General features: G+C 39.5%; 1 protein-coding gene across 30 annotated transcripts in view; it reads right to left on the bottom strand.

Annotated features, from left to right (window-relative positions):
• The window catches only part of PLEKHA5 (pleckstrin homology domain containing A5), a 173,957-nt gene that overhangs the window by 68,437 nt on the left and 91,802 nt on the right, over nucleotides 1–13,718 (bottom strand). For 29 of the 30 annotated variants that reach the window (XR_004756315.1, XR_004756318.1, XR_004756323.1 and 26 more), the window contains 2 exons: nucleotides 1,473–1,556; nucleotides 410–530 (listed from right to left, as the gene is read on the bottom strand). Coding sequence is in view for 25 of the 30 variants with exons in the window: in XM_035347754.1 (XP_035203645.1) it covers nucleotides 410–530; nucleotides 1,473–1,556 (205 nt within the window). In the remaining 5 variants the exon portion in view is untranslated. Of the gene's footprint in view, nucleotides 1–409; nucleotides 531–1,472; nucleotides 1,557–7,099; nucleotides 7,288–13,718 lie in introns of those variants that run through there. The other variant, XM_035347773.1, reaches the window with a different exon arrangement.

Here is a 13,718-nt window from a genome sequence, read left to right as displayed (position 1 = left end):
CCTTTTGGTTTACCACAGGATCACCTTACATCTCTCTCTCTTGTAACCACTTCTTATAGATACCTTACCAAAAGAAATCTAGCCAGTTGTGTATCCCTAACAATGCTTACACCCAGATGTCTGAGCAGTGACTCAAGATTTTGTTCATTAACACTTAATTATAAAGGTTAGATTCTGTCAACAATTTATATATATATGCAAGTCATAAGATCTGAGACATCTGATAAAAATTACAGCTTCAGTGCTAATTTCAAACACCTCAGTTTTCAAGTAAAACATCTAAAGAACTGAATGTCCTGAAAAAGATAACAAATACACTGTTTCTCTTTTAAAACGGAATACTAATAAAGCACTGTCTAGTATCTGGTGAAATAACTAAATAATTTTAACTTAATTTGGACATACTTACTCTGCCCACAGGGCTCATTGGATGAGCAGCATAATCTGATGTCAGATTATAGTTAGTTGCTTCAGATAACATGCTTACTGGTCGCTCCTTCTTTTCTTCAGACGTCATCGCTGCAGCAGTCCTGAAAATAGAGTATGTAATAGCACTAGAACATGCTGTGTATGCAGACTGCTATTAAAAAGCACCCCTAGATGGAGCCTAATACGAGCTGTGTCCTACTTTTTCCATTTGCAAGCAGTTCAAACTTCATTGTAAAGTTACCTGCACTGTGTTTTAAACTTAAATCTGTCATAGATTAATTTCAAGATGTTTTAAAATAGGATTTCTCTACTAGTTTACGGTGTTGGTGGGAGGGAAAAACATGAGGCAGAAACAGGAAGAAATGTTCTCCAAAGGCTCCACATGGCTTTACCCCACTTCCATGAGAATATGCACATTTGTGCAATTTCACATACTGCAGTTCTGGCAGTTTCCATTCTAGCTACGATACAACAGGTGTCACAGCAATGATGATGAATTGGACACCCAATATCCAGCTACATATAGTATCTTGAAGTCAGGTCTTATCTTCCCACCTTTACATTTTGTTGCGTATGCTACAAAATTAACGTGAAGATAGCAAAGCCAAATTACTCAATGGTTCAGAAACTGTCTCAGCTGGTCAAGAAAATAACCAACAAAGTAAAAAGCATAAGATAAAACAAGGTAAAATACACTTGACTGTTGCTGTAAGATTAAAAATAAATTCCTTGTTGGGAGTTTGTTGGATTATTACATAGCATATACATTGTTTGCTAACACTGTAGAGTAACTGAAGTGACAAATAGAAATCCACACAGTTAAACAAAGTGCATTTCTACCATACACAACCAATTTAGGTTATGGCTTTTACCTTTTTAGATAAAATAATATTAAGCATTTAATATTACTTTCAAACAATTTAAATAAATAAAACTTTATACATGCTAATCTGACATGGAAAAAATAAATATCACAATTAGCAATCACTGAAGCTTAGCTCAATACTATAAAATATACAGATTAAAATTTGTTAGCCACTTACTGTTCATTCACAACGAAAATACAGTTGTCCTGTGAAGGCTGTCCTGTTACTGGATGCTTACAGGTTACTTTTCGTTCATTATGACTGTGGAGGAGAGATAAAGAACAAGTCATAGGCAATTCATAGGCAAAATTATTTTTCAATTTTCCAGCTCAAGTATATAAACCCAGTACATAATGTATATCTAACCAGTGAAAATCATTACGAATGTTTCGTTACAACATAGCACACGCACATACATATAAACAAAAAAAGGATGATAAAAGGATGATAGAATGACTCAAAAAATCTTCATGAATATTCTGGAAATAGACATTTGTGTTAGGTTGGTATTGGTTCTGAATTTAAAAAATAGTACTGTAAGAGTATGACTAGTTCGTATGTGATCACTAATAATTTACTTCAGCAAAATCTGTATATACTTTTAAATAAGACTTCAGCTACGCAAGGAGCATGCAAACTTAAGGCATAACTGTTCTGTAAGGATAAAACACCAATACACTGAAGGCAATTGTCTTCTAGCCTAGAACACAAAGCTACTCAGTTAAAATCTTCAGATAAAGCAGATAACTATCCAGTGACTGGAACAGAGCGGGGTGCCACAGGCGCAGGTCTGTTTCAGCCAATAACAAGCTCAACGCGCTACTTCCCTGCACCTCCCTCAGGAGTACCTTCAGGTGCCAGGCAGCCTGCCAGCCTAGGGCCTTACCCTCACTGACACGCACCACTCATTTCACACAATCTTGTTCCCCTGAACTGCAGCTGTTGCTGTATCACAGCAGCTCCCAGAACTTAAAAGAAATTGCCAACCTTCAACAGCTATCAGTTACCGCCACTCATGAAGGAAATGTTTTGACTAGAGCCGTCCAGCCCAAGAGGGGACAGGAGGGATGGGGTCAAGATGAGTTGCCTTAACTGCCCCCAGGACGTGCCAACCAGCTCATTCCTGCTGCAGACCAGGGCCTCTGTATCTGTGGCATCCCTGCATATTGCAGGGTCTCACAGCCCCAGTCATGCCACGTGCGAGCACACCTGCAAGTGCGGAGCTGCCAACTGGCAGAGCAGCAAGCCTGTGACACTATGAGGAGCAAGGGGGATGGACTGCAACACTCTCCCCCTGGAAACTCTCCCCCTGTCATGCAGGAAGAGAGCTGGAAAGGGGCTTAAACTTAAACTTGGTTCAGTGATTTAAAAGCACACAGGCTGAATTCAGAATAAAGGCGGGCAATGAGCACAGAATGCAGGTGGATGTATCACAGGTGTTTCACAATGAACTCACCTCATATATTATTTAAAGCGTTAAAAGCATAAATGTCATCCAAATTGTATAATGCAGAAAGCAAAACAACAGTAACTGAAAACAGCACTGTAAATGATGAAGAAACAGTAATTCCATTTAAAATATTTACTTTTGCAAAAAATACGATTCTTTTTTTTTATTATTCATTGTAAGATTTTATATAACACAATGCCTTCTTTTATCATAAGTTCAGCCCTAAAAATACTCCTGGACAGAGAACAAAGCTGGAGGAAAAAAGTGTGCTTCAACTGTAAGGTAGCAGAAGAGGTGCAAAACACCAGGAGTCCCGAATGCCATGTTGTCCTTAGCAGATACCTCTTTTATTGCCTGTTTGCCTAACCTTTTCAGCTTTCAAATCTAGGAAGAACAACTAATCTTGAAAATGTTCTGCTCTCTACTATTCTCACTTCATAAAACAACCTAGACTTTACAAGACTATCTTAATGTTCCCCAGGTTCTTGAAAATCCCTTTGAATCATAATCATTTTGCAAATTTTGAGCATAACTTAATTACAAGTTACCTCCATATAAAAGCCTAGTAAAATATTCACTCTACTGTCACAAACAACAGATAGTTGGACGAATCTGCATAAACCTAAAGGTTTAAGATTAGAATTATAACCTGCTCTTTGCACACACTACCTCTCCTTGCTGCAGTTTACAGACACCTAACTGGATAGGCATGTTATGGAGCTTAGCTAATGAGATAAACTCCAGTAATTAATCTTTATCTTCTCACTATATTCAGCAGAATTCTAAAAGTTCAGCTTCTAAAGAAGCTTCTGTTGGAGAAGCTCATCCATCCCAATGAGGGGACTGGAGACAGACCACTGGCGGAATGTTTGTACCATTCCAAATAGCCATGATCCCACAAACACCTTTGAAGTGAAAATGATTTTGATTTAAGAGAACTAAAATTAAATATTCCTGAAGAAGTATCCTGTGTTTATTTCTTTAATTATCCCTCTTCTTCACTTCCAAAATATTTTTTAATTCACTCAAATATTTCAGAAACTCTTGTACCAAACAGAAAATAAAATGGAGATGAGCTAGCACTCCATAGGTTTTGACAAAATGATGCTGTTCACATTAAACCTTGACAGCTGGCTATTAGCTGACATCCAGAAATGTTCAAAGAAATGGATCAGGACTTCTGCTCAAGGACCAGCAATAATCAGACTGCTACAGCAGTGGTATATCCCAGGAACCGTGTGAGTATACCTGGCCCACACTGGCACAGGAACAGGCAACATTCAAAGATCCTAGAGGGACAGTCATACAAAACCAGAAGGGAAAACAGAAACGGGGAGTAGAGAGAAGAGTGGGCGCAAGGACAGAGCTGCTTAAGAATATTTTGTTTCAGTCTCAAATCATATAGTGAGTCAGTACTCCAAAAGTATCAAAATGTTTTTGGACAAAACACAGCTTTCCTTACTACTCAATTTGACATTGAGATTATTGAGTTTATTGAGATGTATCAAAGTGATGCACTGAGATTATTGAGATTGAGATGTATCGAAGTGTATCTGACAGTATATACAAAATTATATAAAGTGTATCTGACATTATATACAAAGGCAAGAATCATAGACTTGAAACACTCTCCTGTGGGATATAAAATTCTTTCTAGCATTTCAGAGATCTTCATAGTCACTTCTCTCTAAACAGGACGGAAGAACAATCTTTTCTTTCTCTTCAGTTTAGGAGATGAAATCTCATGAGTAAATGCTGGAAAAATCAGCTTGTACACAAGTGTGACTACTATAAATACTATAAAACTGGATGAATAGACTTCAAATAATTCAATTTGAAAACCTGTTCATTACTCATCTGGAATATTGCATTTTTGGCACTCACTTATCTGGTATTTTGACAAGACTCCTCAAAATACTTGTGTAAGATGTAGAATATCTTGGTAATTATTGTCATAACTCTCCTACATAACAGTAGGTAAAGGCATTTGTTTTAAACCAAATCTTACAGAAAGTTTCATTAAAAGCTACCACACAACAGTCACAATCTTTACCACATCCAACTTAGACAGTTGTTCTGTTATCTAAGAAATGTCAGTTTGGATCTACACACAAACTTTATATCTCATCAATAAATCTTAGGGGAAATAAAGCAAAAATATGTTCTTTTACTGAGAACATAATTTTCAATTTTATACAAACCCCAGTCTGCAATTCAGAGTTTCAACTCTGTGTATTTTTGTGTCTGTACTTTTATTACTTGGTAAAGACTGATTTACTTTGATAAAGGCAGCTAGAAGTCAGCATGCTAACTTTCTGGTTATGCAGAGATAAAGGCTCCAAGACACATGGAAATAATGCACTTTTGGAAATAACACAATTTTCTTCTTTCTCTCTCGGGATCACAGTATGGTTGAGGTTGGAAGGGGCCTCTAGAGGCCATCTGCTCAAGCAGGGACACCAAAAGCAGGTTGCCCAGGACCACATTGAGGTGGTTTTTGAAGATCTCCAAGGAAGAAGATTCCACAAAAGTCTCTGATCAAGTTTTGGTAACACAGAGTAACTATATACATACACTGCTGTGCATATAGTAAAGGATGTAAACTGGCCTTTGGTATTTTAGCATTCATAGTGAGGTTGTATTAATGGCTTGCTACTCACTAGAGCAAAGGTGGAAAAAAATTCCCGGTATATTTCATTAGTATTCATGAGGATACTCTCAAGACTCAGTATGTGGCACGAACTATTACTCATTAATGTTTTCCACTGGGATGTGTTGGACTCCAGAAATGGACACAGCTGACTAAAATGACACGAGAAAAGCAGTATAAGTTATAGTTCTTGCATGTATCAAGTTAATTCTTGGTTCTTGATTCCCACAGTGGGCCTGGACAGTGGCCTGCTGTAAAAGGATTTAAACCAAACCAAACAACAGAAAAAAAAAAAAATCCACACTGAAATAGCTTGCTCAGGGATAAGTTCCATTTTTAGCTATCTCAGTGCAAGACAACTGAAAAGGACAATTTGACCTATTTTCTCTGAATTTGTAAACTTCTTCCTTATCCATTCCTCTGAACACTGCAGGCTTTGGCATCATTTAGCAGGTAGCTCAGCTTTAGCACATGGACAAGCCCTCAGAGAAAAATAATTTACCTTGCTCAAGTTAAAAGTTGACTACAACCTTGAATTTGACTCATGTTATTTGCCTTCTTATCGACTCTTTCTCCTTTCCATTCTTTGAGAGTCGTTGTCTTTTTAAAAGACAGTATTATTTTACTTATTTTCACCAATGCTAGACGTTGAAAAAAATCTTGGTTTTAACCTACTCCATACAAGTACAGTAAACATCAGTCTTTTCAATGGCCTAATGTGATATAAGGACTACTAAAAAGAGCCCTCAAATAGATTATTTGAATATATCATTCTATTTGTGAGTAGCAACATAACGCACATCTCGAGGAGTGGCACTTACTAACTGCTTTAGGTTTACCTTGTGTTTTACAGGATTGCTGACGCCAAAATGCTGTGTACCAATGATTTCTTCTAACCGGCAGCCCTGTGAAATCATCAAATTGAAAATTCTATCCAGTTTGGTCATTTTGAAATTGCTATGATCTTTATTAGTACCAGGATTTTTTGGATAGGAAATCAATTCAGGTTATAGCATGGAAAAAAAAAAAAAGGATGTCTAATCCAGTTGGTAGAGGAGGATGCACACAAAATTGAAGGGTCACACTATGTTTCTCTGGAACAGAGCAGTTCACTTCAAAGTTAAAGTGGTGAGAAAGATCTGAGTACAAGGGTAGGGATATTCAGTTTGGGGGTCTCTCCATTGTATGATTTGCTTGAGTTCCCTGTACTCTCAAAAAAAAAAAAAAAAAAAAAAAATAACAGAGCTGAAACAGAACTCCCAGAGACACATCTGGTTTTCTCGCACTGAAATTAAGGCTAGATGCCACTTCAAAGCTTCTCTCATCCCCTTTCTTTATTACTTTATTTTTATGGCCCTAAATGCTAAGGTCTTCTCATTTGCTCATTCTTATTGTGACCATCAAAGCAAAGGCTGAGTTCTACTTCACTGAAAGAATACAAACAAAATCATAAACCAGGACAACTTTCAACAAAACACTATCTGTAATTTAGAAAGACTGCTCTTTTTGACAACACAGAAGAACACATTTCAGAAGACTGGTATACCAGACATCTGCCTCCTAACATTTATTCTAAGCCTTAGGTAAGACTTGCAATCTGACAAATCTGGACTGTATTATGCAAGCATGCAATCCTTTTATATCACACATTTACTTACACTACATAGAGATACTTCAGATGAGAGGCAAATTTATACATTTTAAATACATGCTTCATAACAAAATATTTTAAAATTACAGATAAGGCAAAAATTACAAGATCAATGAAGCTCTCTTCTTCAGATTAATGCCTTTTTTTTTTTGCACTGACATTTGAAGGTAAGATTAAACTGGAAACACATATAGGACAAGTCCTGTCCAGTTTCTTTCAGCTTCTTTGAAGCATTTCATTCCTGAATTAGGGAAAAACAATAAAAAAATCACATCAGCAATTTTTTACCATGTATGTTTGCCTTTTAACATAAGAATGTCTCATTACTAGCTGAAATAAATGCAGTAACTTACAGTTATCTAATAAAAAATTGTCTGAATTTGGAAAAATTTTAAGTAAATGCAGTCCCTACACAACTGTTAGAAAGGATGTGGTCTGTGGTTGTACAAAGTCTTCTACTTTACTAAATCTGTAATGCTACATTATACAGTAAATAGCATATGCAAGCATTTTTTTTTTTGTCAGTATTGTCATACACTACAATTATGAGTCTTTTTTCAATTAAACTTTTTAAACAGCAACTTTGGAAACCACATCGCTTGGCTTCACTCAAAGACATACGAGTACAGTAATTTAACATCAGGGAGTCTGTACAAAAGAAGGTATAAAGAGACAGTAAGTTTCAAAGCACACAAAGTGCTGACAGACCTGCATAACATCACATACACTACTATAAGCAAGTGTTTAGGATCCTTTGGGTGTGCACATATTTGGGAAGTTGCTCGCAAAACTAATTTTTCTTGGCAGACAATGCAACTAATCTATAGTTGCTGCTGCCACCAACTTCTTGACCTGCTATAAGGTTTTTCAGACAAAAGGTCTGTTCTCCAGATTCTTTTAGTTCAAAGGAAGGCTGTTACAGTCATGGGAGTTTGGGTATCATTGCCGCTGCTGTAGTGAAAGAGCACCTGGACATCACTATACAGCTGACTGTACTCCAGCATTTCAATCATTATTGCTATTTATTTCTCAAAATAAATAAATATATTTATAAAATATTAATATTTATTCCCTCCCAAAAAACACTATTGCCCTGAAAGCATAACCTTTTCCTACAAAGGGACCCTTCTAAAACCAGATTTATATTTTAATGAAAATCATTATATAAAAATAAAGCCTTCTCACCCAAGAAAACAGAATTAACATTTTTTTCCCAAAACTTGAGGCTGGGAATGACAAGGTGGAGTCGCTATGGGTTAGGATCAGCAGAAAGGCCAACAAGGGAAGCATCCTGGTGGGGGTCTGTTATAGACTGCCAAACCAGGATGAGGGGGCAGATGAGGAGTTCTACAGGCAGCTGGCGGAAGTTGCGAAATCGTCAGCGCTTGTTCTTGTGGGGGACTTTAACTTCCCAGACATATCCTGGAAGCACAACACAGCCCAGAGAAAGCAGTCTAGGAGGTTTCTGGAGAGCGTGGAAGATAACTTCCTGACGCAGCTGGTTGGCGAGCCTACCAGGGGAGGTGCCCCGCTAGACCTTCTGTTCACTAACAGAGAAGGACTGGTGGGAGACGTGCTGGTCGGGGGCTGTCTTGGGCAGAGTGACCACAAAATGGTAGAGTTCTCGATACTCGGCAAAGTCAGGAAGGGGATCAGTAAAACCGCTGTCTTGGACTTCCGGAGGGCTGACTTTGTGCTGCTGAGGACACTGGTTGGTAGAGTCCCTTGGGAGGCGGTTCTGAAGGGCAGAGGAGTCCAGGAAGGCTGGGCGCTCTTCAAGAAAGAAATCTTAATGGTGCAGGAACGGTCTGTCCCCACGTGCCCAAAGACGAGCCGGCATGGAAGAAGACCGGCCTCGCTGAGCAGAGAGCTGTGGCTTGAGCTTAGGAGAAAAAAGAGGGTTTATAATCTTTGGAAAAGAGGGCGGGCCACTCAGGGGGACTACAAGGATGCTGCGAGGCTGTGCAGGGACAAAATCAGAAAGGCCAAAGCTCATCTGGAGCTCAATCTGGCCACTGCTGTTAAGGACAACAAAAAATGTTTTTATAAATACATCAACACAAAAAGGAGGACTAAGGAGAATCTCCACCCTTTACTGGATGTGGGGGGAAACTTAGTAATCAGAGATGAGGAAAAAGCTGAGGTGCTTAACGCCTTCTTTGCCTCAGTCTTTAACAGCAAAACCAGTTGTTCTCTGGACACCCAGTACCCTGAGCTGGTGGAAGGGGATGGGGAGCAGAATGTGGCCTCCACGAGGAAATGGTTGGTGACCTGCTACAGCATTTGGATGTATGCAAGTCAATGGGGCCGGATGGGATCCACCCAAGGGTACTGAGAGAACTGGCGGAGGAGCTGGCCAAGCCCCTTTCCATCATTTATCAGCAGTCCTGGTTATCAGGGGAGGTCCCACTCGACTGGCGGCTAGCAAACGTGACGCCCATCTACAAGAAGGGCCGGAGGGTAGACCCGGGGAACTATAGGCCTGTTAGTTTAACATCAGTGCCAGGGAAGCTCATGGAGCAGATTATCTTGGGTGTCATCATGCGGCAGTTGGAGGGCAAGCAGGTGATCAGGCCTAGTCAGCATGGGTTTATGAAGGGCAGGTCCTGCTTGACCAACCTGATCTCCTTCTATGACAAGGTGACACGCTTAGTGGATGAGGAAAAGGCTGTGGACGTGGTCTACCTTGACTTCACTAAGGCATTTGACACCGTTCCCCACAGCATTCTCCTCAGGAAACTGGCTGCTCGTGGCTTGGACTGGCGTACACTTCGTTGGGTTAAGAGCTGGCTGGATGGCCAGGCCCAGAGAGTTGTGGTGAATGAAGTCAAATCCAGTTGGAGGCCGGTCACTAGTGGAGTCCCCGAGGGCTCGGTACTGGGGCCAGTCCTCTTTAACATCTTCATCGATGATCTGGACAAGGGGATTGAATGCACCCTCAGCAAGTTTGCAGACAACACCAAGTTAGGTGCGTGTGTTGATCTGCTCGAGGGTAGGAAGGCTCTGCAGGAGGATCTGGAGAGGCTGGACTGATGGGCCGAGGCTGACGGTATGAAGTTCAACAAGGCCAAGTGCTGGGTCCTGCACCTGGGGCACAACAACCCCAAACAGCGCTACAGGCTGGGAGATGTGTGGTTAGAAAGCTGCCTGGCAGAGAAGGACCTGGGAGTATTGGTTGACAGTCGGCTGAATATGAGCCAGCAGTGTGCTCGGGCGGCCAAGAAGGCCAGCAGCATCCTGGCTTGCATAAGGAAACAGCATGGCCAGCAGGTCCAGGGAAGTGATTGTCCCCCTGTACTCAGCTCTGGTGAGGCCACACCTTGAGTACTGCGTTCAGTTTTGGGCCCCTCGCCACAAGAAGGACATGGAGGTGCTCGAGCAAGTCCAGAGAAGGGCAACGAGGCTGGTGAAGGGTCTGGAGAACAAGTCTTATGAGGAGCGGCTGAGGGAGCTGGGACTGTTTAGCCTGGAGAAGAGGAGGCTCAGGGGTGACCTTATTGCACTCCACAGGTACCTGAAGGGAGGCTGTAGCGAGGTGGCGGTTGACAGGACGAGGGGGAATGGGCTAAAGTTGCACCGGGGGAGGTTTAGGTTGGATATTAAGAAGAACTTCTTTACTGAACGGGTTGTTAGTCACTGGAATAGGCTGCCCAGGGAAGTGGTTGAGTCACCGTCCCTGGAGGTCTTTAAAAGACGTTTAGATGTAGAGCTTAGGGATATGGTTTAGTGGAAGATTTGTTAGCGTTAGGTCAGAGGTTGGACTCAGTGATCTTGGAGGTCTCTTCTAACCTAGACTATTCTGTGTGATTCTGTGTGTGTGATTCTAAAAAAAATAAGATTCGGAGTAGCATGGTTCAGCAGGTGGCTTGTGGACCAGAAGTAACACTGGGTGCTCCAATCCAGCTGCTACTGCCTCTCCCTGTTGAAGACTGACAGCTAATGCTGCCCCAAAACCCACCTCTCCCATCCAGCAAAGCTGCAGCCTCTCCTGAAGAGGCAGTGAGGGCAGAAGAAATAAAAGCTAAATTTTGGAGAGGACAAGAACTGACAGACAACAGCTGTCCTGATAAAATGAGCTAGCTCTCTTTGCTGCTACAGCTAGATCAGTCATATTAGCAGACTACATAAAGCCGCTGAGTTTCATTAAGAAGAGTTAACTAGAAAATGTTAATTGGTATTTACTTATATGTTAAAGGTTTTCAGAACCAGAAATAATCCTGAATTGAACTTACATAGTCTACATGGATTTGTCTCTTGTAACTGCATGATCACAACCATACCTCAACCTGGAGCAATTCATCACACCAGATACTATCATTTGGAAATTTGACAGAAGCCAGGCTTTCTTAGCCACCCACCACAAATTGAAGCATAAATTTCAGTAAAAGTTTTTTAGCAAATATTTAGCTATTTGATAGCTGTATAACAACTTTAAATGTTTTTATCAAAGTTCACTAGACAGAGTATCATCTCTAACACATATTATTGAGCTTAGTTCTGCAAGCATGGGCCTTCATGATTTATTACAGTGTTGGAAGCATAAGTGAAATGCACTATTTAGAAAATATTAGAGATAGAAGTATGAACTTAAAAATCAATATTGATTTATGCTTGCATTCTACTTCATTATAAATTCTAGAGCTATTTTGCAAGAGAAGCCTACTCTAATAGTTCCTTAAACTAATTTTACATGTTTTTCAATAATTACGCTTTGAAAAAAATACAACAAGGAAAATGAATGCAAACAAATTAAGCTGTTTTATATACACGTGAGTACACACACACACTAACATTGATATCTGGCCTATGCCAACAATAATCTTGTCAAAAGTATTTTCAACTGAGAATACTCTGCAAGTTCACATGGTTTCAAGAACAAAATGTCTCCAATTAATGTACACTAAGGTCAAAGCCATGGTGCAATGTTTTAATTTCCCTTTAGCTTGAAGAGACCGTCACTTCTCTTCACCTCTCAAGCACTGACAACCATGACTATCCTGTAATTCAGTCCAGACTCCTCCCCACTTGTGGTTCAAAAAGGAGCTCAATAGAGCTCAGAGAGACAGAAAAAATAAAGAAAACTCTTATGTTTCACTGATAAATAGTTGTGGATGTAGTAACAAGAACAACAGATCTATTAACAGAAACAGTAAATTCTACATACACTTCGGAGCACTCTCATATAGAACAAGTATTCCAGGACAGTAAGCAACTTCTTTTCACAAAAACTAGGTATTTAGTAAATTGCTATAATCCTGCTCTATTTACAGTTCTCTGAACTAATGATATCCCCCATCAACATACATTATGTATGAAATTTCTTTTCCCACTAATTTCCACCATATTGCAGGGCTGTTTTCCTGAAACATAGATAAAAGAGCATGCTATGAACTTACAGTTTATCATCTACTGCTCGATTGCTATTTTCAACATTTAGAATATAAACCAGCCTTATCTCTCTCTCCCTCACTCCCCCCTTAGTTTTTTTTTTATTATTATTATTAGAACACTACAAAATAATTTAAGTGTGCATGCATTCCCCCCCCCCAACGTTCCACTCTTGTTGTGCAACTATTCCATGCTTTCAATGTCATGTCTTCCTCCCCTCCCTACTTACCACTCTTGAATAGAAACATACAGATTACTGAAATAACCCCCTTTTTAATCTCTCATTCTCTCAGAGCTCATATTTCACCTTGTTTCCATTTCTGGTTACCTTAGATCTCAGCTGTTCATTATCTTTATTCAAGACTGCTTGATTGTTTGTGAAAAGCCACAACTTGCTCAGTACTGTTTTTTTTTTTTTTTTAAGATGGTATCACATAACTCCAAATCTTGTTTAGTCTCAAACTACTTACAGCAATAACATCCTTTACAAAACACTTTTTGAAGTATAATTGTAGCATTTACAGCACCACTCAACTGTTCCATTAAACTCTTGCTGTAGAACTGTGAAGAAGCAAAGCTGCTTAATTTTATTGAGTTATAAATGCATTATATACATACATATAATTTTATTGCAGTAAATTAGTACCTCAAGATCAACGGCAGACTTTAAAGAGACTTGGTGAAATTGCACTGCCTTGCCTCACAAATCAAGCTAAGCACATCAGCAATCATAGTTTGCTATGTGTTAACAGAACTAGTTAAACACCTTATTTCTCATGAGAGTTTTCTCCTTTAGACCAATTTCTATCTTCCCCTTATCCCATCTGCTATTACTAATGATATATTTATTTTAAACATTAGGTGAATCATGCTGTCAGTGAAGCAAATCCCATTTTTATTTTAGCCAACATGTTACACAGGAGAGTAACAACATAACATTGTTTTCAGCTACATGACTTCCACAATTTCTTGATGATTTTTCCAGTGCCTTGCAAGTGGGCATACTTCTACAACCATATCCATTTTTATTAAATATCAACATGTTTCTGTTAATTACCTAGTAAGTCTTAGAAGAAAGCCATGATTATTGAACTCTTATATCAGAATATATTAGGTCACAACTAGACATTTCCCCAGTCTACTGAGCAAGGAAAACGGCCTGGCAAGCTTCTGCAAAGTAAATATATTATCATCTGGGAAGTGCTTAGAAATATTTCTTTTAACAATCTGACATAAGAAAGCAGATGAAATGATGGTGCATCCACTCATTTTAATCATGGCACA

This window comes from Oxyura jamaicensis, chromosome 1, assembly GCF_011077185.1.
Source record: "Oxyura jamaicensis isolate SHBP4307 breed ruddy duck chromosome 1, BPBGC_Ojam_1.0, whole genome shotgun sequence".
Taxonomy (NCBI): Eukaryota; Metazoa; Chordata; class Aves; order Anseriformes; family Anatidae; genus Oxyura; species Oxyura jamaicensis.
The sequence above is the reverse complement of the archived record's forward strand: the minus strand, read 5'-3'. Positions and strand labels throughout refer to the sequence as shown.